An 8,573-nucleotide genomic window follows, 5' to 3' on the forward strand; every position below is an offset into this window, starting at 1 on the left:
TAACAGCCAGGCACAGAGGCAGCGGTGTGGCAGACTTCATAGAAAGCACCTCAAACGATTTATATTTATTATTTAAGTTAGGACTAAAGTTAAAGTTTTCGTTGTATATTAGTGCGACCCCCACTCCCCTTTTAAGGGGACGGGCAATATGCGCATTCGTATAGTTAGGAGGGGATGCCTCATTTATCGCAAAAAAGTCGTCTGGTTTAAGCCAGGTTTCGCTAAGACCGATGACGTTAAGGTTGTTGTCTCTAATGACCTCATTAACTAATAACGTTTTGGGAGACAAAGATCTGATGTTTAGAAAGCCCATATTATAGGTAGTGGGCTGTTTTAAGGAGTTGATAAAATTATCCGTAGTAGCAATATTAATAATGTTGCGTTTATTATGCGCAGTGTACTTAAAATAATTACGACCATATCTAGGAATTGATATGACGGGAATTTTCAGATTGTCTACTTGGTGCTGCGATAAACTGAACACATCATAATTTGCCACCTCAGTAGAACGCATGTCTAACTCTGACGTAGTCATAGTCATAGCAGAAAAACCATTATGTGAGTTGTGTATTATTCTACGAAAATTGCTATGTGTACAGGGATCATGCAGCCTGGTGCTGGCTAGTTCTAACTTAACTGACTCCATACCCATGCTAGCAGGCTCTGTAATTGCCTGTGACCGGGCTTGCTCTAGTGCAGTTAGTCAAATGTGGCTCAATGCGAAATCTATGATCCGAGACAAGAGGATAGCGCCTTCCTGGTTAGGGTGAAGGCCGTCTCTCCTCAGCAAGCCAGGTTTGCCCCAGAAAGAGGGCCAATTATCAATAAACGTAAATCCCTGTTGTCTACAGAAGCTATCCAGCCACTTGTTAAGAGAGACTAATCTGCTATATCTCTCATCATTGCCTCTCCCAGGCAGGGGGCCAGAGACAATTACTCGATGCCTGGACATCTTTCTAGGAACATTACAAGCCCTGGCTATGTTTCTCTTTGTAATTTCTGATTGTCTCATCCTAACGTCATTGGAGCCAACGTGTATTACTATATTCGCATAATTAGTGGTGCGGTTAGCCTGTCGTACGTGTTTACTAGGCCTGTTGCGAGTTAGCTCCCTAAGATTAGCTTCAATGTCAGGTGCTCTGCCCCCGGGAATACACTTAATTGTGGCTGGTTTGCTAAGCTTTATGTTTCGGGTGATGGAGTCCCCTATGACGTAAGTGTGGTGCCCGGTAGACTGGGGTGTAGGACTAGCTAAAGGGCTAAATCTATTATGCGTCTCAACCGGTACACCGTAGCTTGTAGGCCGCTTAGGGCTGCTACAAGCTGGGCTAGTTAGCTCACTACAGCTAACGCTAGCAGATGTGTCCGCAACATCTAAAGTTACGAAATTACACTGCTCTAACTGGCGGACACGGCTCTCTAGCAAAGCCAACCTATCCATGAGTAAAGTGCACAAAGCGCAGGAAACCATACTCACAGAAACTTTCCGTCGCCGAGTGGAGTGCCAGCTGTCTTCGGGAAGTGGTGGTCACGGTGGCGGGGGAGTAGCTTCCTTCAGACCGGTGCTGCCTTTCTCCGTACAGGGAAAATCTGCATTCCTCTCCTTTTGGCTAACATGCTCAAATTGTGTACCTTGCTCCCCTGACCAAGACTACTTTGTTGCAATTGTTCAACGCTTGTGTGTCTGCTCCACCCCCCGCCTTATCTCAGAGGCTACAGGCTAATGGTTGCCAGCAGATAGTAATGATTGGATATTGGACGAATATTGAAAGATTTGTAAAAGAACGGTGCTTTGTTCACTAAACATTTTTCTATGAATTGGCAGGAGCAGAGGAGCAGTCACCTTGAGTAGGGGTGTCCCGATACAACTTCTTCTCTCCCAAAATGATATTTGAAACTTGAGTATTGACTGTTACCAATATTGATCCGATATGATATCAGCAGGAACCATAAATAATTTTATAATTTTGTAGTGTGGAAATTATGTTAGAAAATGTTTGATCAAGTGAATTTAGTCAGACAGAAGACAATGGTAGGTATGATAAACGGTAGCCTATTTAATATTCAGCCTCTGAAATTGACTTACGCTGCCTTTAAGTTGAATTTGAATGGTAATTGTTAATTGGTAACATCTAGTAGTCATTCATGAAATTATGCTCATGAGGCAGTAAGTTGAATGATGTGGACATGTTTGTTACTGGATACATTCTAACATGATTCAGCCTTGTAGACATTGTATGTGTAAGTAATATGCAACTACAATTATTTGATACTTGTTTGTATTGACAAATGTGCTGTTTTAGTCCGCAGCATAGTTAAATAAAGGAAACACTTCTTACATATGTCTAGTGTGTGTGCTTAGCTGTTGAGTAGCTGCTATCATGTTTACCGTTTGTTCACCGACTTGACTAAAATACAAGAAAAGACCAACTTTGTGTGCCTTTTGGATGACATTTAGACATTAACTGGCTGTCCAGCTATGCACTAGTAAACGCGCTGCAGGACTGCTGAAATCGGCCTTTATATCACACATAACATGCAAGCACACGTTTGTTTTTTTGCTGAGGTCGGACCCATATTGGATCGGGACAACTCTTAAACATGAGTAAGGAAGTAGTAGCTTCCCAAAAACAAAAACATATTCCCATTACTGCCTTACACCTGCTTAAAAACACATTTTGCATCTGAAAAACACTTACTCTTTGCACCCCAAAAGTTGTCATAAACTAACTTCCTAAAGTTGTGACGTGACATAATTCACAGGATCTGGCGGACATTTCGTGAAGCTCTCGAAGCTGACCGATCAGGAGATTTAGGAGTGATATAAAAAAGAAAGCAGGGATCCTTAAAAAACACAAGCTTATGATATTTTACTTCCACATTTTGTAAAAAAAAAATATTTAAACTGATGTCAAATAGTAAGACTTTAAAGTACAAAATGTATCAAAGTAACCCTTAGTTTCAAATGTATGGACGCTCCTGTGCTAACAAAGTTAACTTTGCATGGTGTGTCCACTATACAGTATGTTGCCCTGCAGGTCTTTGTCGTTGATGATGCTAACAGTTAGAGATGTTCCGCTCCCGTCGCAGGCTACGACTTTGCGGCGGTGCTGGAGTGGTTCGCAGAACGCGTGGACAGGATCATACTCCTGTTCGATGCCCACAAACTGGACATTTCCGACGAGTTCTCCGAAGTGATCAAGGCCCTAAAGAACCACGAAGACAAGATCAGGTAACTGCAAGACTGGACCTTTTTTACAAAACAAAAACATCACCAATTGAAGAAAAGCATTGGTGACCCAATTTTTGGATTGCAACCTAAAGCATAACAATTAGCCGAAAGACAGCTCATATCCTGAAGTACTACTGCATCATCATTATTATTATTCTGTTTTTATTGTGAAACTAATGTGTTTAGGGTCGTGCTGAACAAGGCGGACCAGATCGAGACCCAACAGCTAATGCGAGTGTACGGTGCGCTCATGTGGTCGCTGGGAAAAATTGTCAACACACCCGAGGTGAGCTGCAGTAACTGGCACAATGCAACCAACCATGACTACCTGACAACCTCATCCTTGAAGAAACATAACCGCAGCGCAGCTTTTTAACGCAATTTATTTGCTTGCCTTGACAATGTTCACAAAGTACTCAACTTAATGTCCTTCCATGCAGGTGATCCGCGTCTACATCGGATCCTTTTGGTCGCATCCTCTGCTGATTCCCGACAACAGGAAGCTGTTCGAGGCGGAAGAACAAGATCTTTTTAAGGACATTCAGTCACTGCCCCGTAACGCCGCGCTGAGGAAACTTAACGACCTGATCAAGCGGGCCAGGTTGGCCAAGGTAACGCTGACACGTTTATTGCATTATCTCCATCCATCTTTACTTTGACGTGACGCCCACGTGCCCCAATACTTTTATCAACATCATCACGTGGCATTTCCAGGATAGAAACATTTCCTCTTGCCACCCAGCTGTTAGCCTTGTCACTTTAATAACGACTTTTTCTCAATGATTTCTTCCTTCCTGAGGGAGGATGTTCACATTCACTCAGTGACTGGAGAGCACACTTCCTGTCTGACAGCTGATCGTGGGCCTACATAAGTATACATTAACTATAGAGTACAGTGCACACTTTAAAGCACAATTGTATAAAATGCATCAAATCCAATCATTCATAATACCATAGTGTTAATATTTAAATACAATTCCATCCATCCATTTTCTATCGCTTGTCCCTTTCGGGGTCACGGGGAGGTGCTGAAGCCTATCTCAGCTGCATTTGGGCGGAAGGCAGAGTAAACCCTGGACAAGTCGCTAACTCATTACAGGGCCAACATAGACAACATTCACACTCACATTCACACACTAGGGCCAATTTAGTGTTGCCAATCAACCTATCCCCAGGTGTATGTCTAATTAAATACAACTAATATTTTTAATTGATTTAGAACATTTGTTTAAAAAAAAGAATAAACAAATTCAATATTTATTACATGAGTCTTATATTAAATACATAAAATACTCTTAAATGACTAATATTTTAAACACTGGGTTTATACATAATTTTTGTTAATACATATTAAAAACATTTACATTTACAGACAGCTGGCGAATGCCTAATTTAAAAAAGATAATTAACCAAAATTAAGAAACTGTTTAAAAAGTATATATTAAATATGAGCTATATACAGTTTGACAAAATTACATAGCAATATCAAGTCATTAAATATTTGAATAATGATAAATACAAATTGTTTATCCAAATATTTAATATTAATGCATGTATTTTTGTTAACTGTAAGACACTAATAAAATATAATTTCCACATTTTTTGACAACAAACATTTCAACAATGAAACACAAACCAAACTAAATGTAAGTCATAAAGGTTTACTTAACGAAGTGGCCGGTAAAAATGTTCTGCATGTCCCATGTTGTCCTGATTGGCCTCTCGTATTGCCGCCATGCAGGTGCACGCCTACATCATCAGCTCCCTGAAGAAAGAGATGCCGTCCGTGTTCGGCAAAGAAAACAAGAAGAAGGAGCTGATTGGCAGCCTGGGAGATATCTACAAGCGCATCGAGAGGGAACATCAGATATCACCTGGAGACTTTCCAAACCTCAGGAAGATGCAGGTCAGGTCTCGTTCATGTCCGTTGTTGTAATCACTTCATCAGTGACGCGTTTCCTTCTATTCCAGGACCAACTCCAAGCTCAGGACCTCACCAAGTTCCAGCCTCTCAAGTCCAAACTCCTGGAGGCGGTGGACGACATGCTGGCCCACGACATCGCAGGTTTGATGATTCTGGTGCGGCAGGAGGAGAACCAGCGGCCCAATGCAGTCGTCAAGGGCGGCGCCTTCGACGGTACCCTCAACGGCCCCTTCGGCCACGGCTACGGCGAGGGAGCCGGTGAGGGTATCGATGAAGCTGAGTGGGTTGTGGCGCGTGACAAGCCGGCCTACGACGAGATCTTCTACACGCTGTCGCCCGTCAATGGCAAGGTGACGGGCGCCAACGCCAAGAGGGAGATGGTCAAGTCCAAGCTGCCCAACACGGTGCTGGGAAAAATCTGGAAGCTGGCGGACATCGACAAGGACGGGATGCTGGACGACGAAGAGTTCGCTTTGGCCAATCACCTGATTAAAGTCAAGCTGGAGGGACATGAACTACCCACAGAGCTGCCAGCGCACCTGGTGCCTCCTTGTAAGAGAAAAATACCTGAGTAAATATCGCCCCCATAAAATACCCATTAGCAGTTAGCATTACCACTAAGAAGACCTACTGTATGAAAACAAAGCCATGTTTACACCTGGTACAGTTCAGCTCATACGTTTGGAATGGGTGGTTTGGATTGGTGAAAGGAGAATAGCACGTTAGCAAAGGACAACAATGGAGTACATCTAGAACCAGGTTAGGTTTTTTGGTACCCATCATCACCATTGGTACCCCAAACAGAAAGGTGCCAAAAAGTGGTTTAGTACCAATCAGTTACTTTTATTGCCTTTACAAAGTTTGTCAAATAGATTTACAAAAAGTAACATACCAATCTGAACTGATCTGAACCACTTGGTGGGGCTAAAGAGTACATATGTTCCATCTCAAGTCTGAACTCCAAAACACAATCGTGATAGTACAACGACAAATCGACGCAAAAGTATTGTTTGCACACTTTTTTTATTTTTAAAAGGTCCTCTATTATGAAAAAGTGATGTTCAAAATATGGTCTTAAAACAACCTTCTGCAGGCTTCACTAAACATCTTGAAATGAATATCTGCCAACCATCAGTCAGTCAGAGGTGTGGGAACTATACATTTCACCATTTTGTTTTTCTTCAACGAATATGCTAACCTTGCATGATGTTAAAGCATAACGTTAGTATGTAGCTCACATAGCAGTGCTAGTGTTGCTAGCTTTTGTGTCCCACTCCTTAATGTAATGTTGTACGGGATTTAAGACATTTATCACTTTTAGGGTGGGTATCAAATTTGTTACTTTTATAGGTATGGGTCGGTACTACCAAGATGCAGTTTACGTCAAATTGAATGGTAGAATATTTATATTTCTTTGTTACATGTGACATCACGTTGGCGAGCAAACAGCCCTGTTTGTAGCATAATGTTGCAAAATTACATGCCAACAGAGCAAGAAGGGACTCGAAAGTTTCACTTTTGATTAAGCGTTAGCTGAACACTAATATACATTGGATTTGCCATTACCATGCTAACAATTAGCATTAGTGATTTTACATGGCGATTTTAAATTTTTCAAATTTTGTAATGAGAACTACAACTAACATGCACGTCACAATCAAACAGCTGGTGTGTAATAAGTACAATACTTACAGTATAAACACTATCAACGTTGTAAAACCCAACAAAAACAAGGCATGCACATTCAACTTAATGGCAAAGACTACTTCCTGACTACAGTAACACACTTGACTATTGTTGTACGTTTACAGTCTTACTTTAAATATTATGGGACCTTTAAAAGAAATGTGTGTATAAGAAAGTGTGCTTTATTGAACTAGTCTGCAGTTATCTACTAACAAGAAACACTGGAAATAGCAAATTGCAAGCAGGAGAACAACATGCAACAATGTGAAGAATGTTTTGATGATGGGACAAATCTTTTTGGGCGGGGGGCAAGGGGCGGGAGTTTAAATAGTCTTATTCTCAGAAATAGCGGATTATTTTTGGTGTCCTGACACCACTCAAGCACACTTGCCTTTTTTGTTTCATGGTCAATACTGGCTTCCTGCTTGTTCGTTTTGGGAGAAAAATACATTTAAGAGGGGGCAAAAAGGTTAGTGAGCAGAGGCCTTAAACAAGAACAGCCTCAAAAGTGTTCTGAAAGTCCACTGAACTCCTGCTTATTAATATGAGTAACATTTAAGAGGGGAGAGAAGGGTGATTAAGCACAAGTGTGGAAGAAAAAGAGCCTCAAACGTGTTCAAAATGTTCAATGACTTCATGCTTATTAGTTTGAGAAAAGAAACATTTAGGAGGGGACTGAGGGGAAAGTCAGTGGGAAAAGAAGTGCTTTAAAAGGTGTTGCAAATGTTCAGCAAGAATGGTAAAATGTAAGAGAAATGTCTCAAATGTTGTGTCAATGAATAAACATGTTTATGAGATACTGTGACCATCATTAAGTATAAATGTGTGAAAATGTGCACTCATCCTATCTTTGATGCATTGTGCTAATAATTTTTTGGCTAAATTCTGTTTTCAATACCATTTATGGATTATTAAGACTAATAGATGGATTATTATACAGTACTAATAAATTGCATTACTGTCCTAATATGCCAGTATACACACATTTAAGAATGCAAAACTAATATTTAGCGTGATAAGACATATATGACTGAAGCAATATAATACTGCTAGTAAAACAATAAACTTTAATCATTTCCATGCAACACTGATGTAATGCATCAAAGATGCATTACATCATAATGTATTTGTGCGTCTCCTTTAATGTGAATGTAAAGTGTGCTCGGGTGTGCGCCCTGAGGTCCATGTTGTGTTGTGGGTTTTACGGTTTTGTTGCATCAGTACAATAAACTGCATCATGAACAGGACCAATGTCTAAAAGTTTTGTCTATTTTTTTTTAATAATTATAAGAATTTATAAAATTAGTTAATAAATTGCTCCTTAAATCAATACAAGTACTATATTATTTTTTGGAGACAAATGATTGTATCATTCACATATTGAATGCAGCAGAAGGCAAACACAAGCACTGTTCTGTCCTGGCTGCTCAGTACAAGGCCAATGGCTAATGTGACAACGCCACAACCAATATGACTTCATTGATTTTTTTTGATTTTTTTTTTCATAGGGTGGGTTACACATTTTAACGACATACACAAGTGTAGGATAAAAGGATAACCACAATTTAAATGTCTACTTGTCCTAACTATGTATTTATACCACTCTTAATTGGCATACAAGTGCTGGGACGCCCCTCGCTAAGTTGGGGCCCGAAGCAGAATTGCATTTTTATTTAAACAATTATTTATTTGAACTGTTTTTATATTATCAAGTTTGAATTTAATTTGATG

General features: G+C 40.3%; 1 protein-coding gene across 1 annotated transcript in view; it reads left to right on the forward strand.

Moving 5' to 3' along the window:
• Positions 1-8,089, forward strand: part of ehd3 (EH-domain containing 3) — a 31,853-nt gene extending 23,764 nt beyond the window's left edge. Inside the window, exons 4-8 of the mRNA XM_061901203.1 lie at positions 3,091-3,232; positions 3,419-3,518; positions 3,673-3,843; positions 4,974-5,138; positions 5,204-8,089. Coding sequence (XP_061757187.1) covers positions 3,091-3,232; positions 3,419-3,518; positions 3,673-3,843; positions 4,974-5,138; positions 5,204-5,731 — 1,106 coding nt within the window. The 3' untranslated portion in view covers positions 5,732-8,089. The remainder of the gene's footprint in view (positions 1-3,090; positions 3,233-3,418; positions 3,519-3,672; positions 3,844-4,973; positions 5,139-5,203) is intronic.
• Positions 8,090-8,573: the final 484 nt, after the last annotated feature.

Source organism: Nerophis ophidion, linkage group LG05, assembly GCF_033978795.1.
Source record: "Nerophis ophidion isolate RoL-2023_Sa linkage group LG05, RoL_Noph_v1.0, whole genome shotgun sequence".
NCBI lineage: Eukaryota > Metazoa > Chordata > Actinopteri > Syngnathiformes > Syngnathidae > Nerophis > Nerophis ophidion.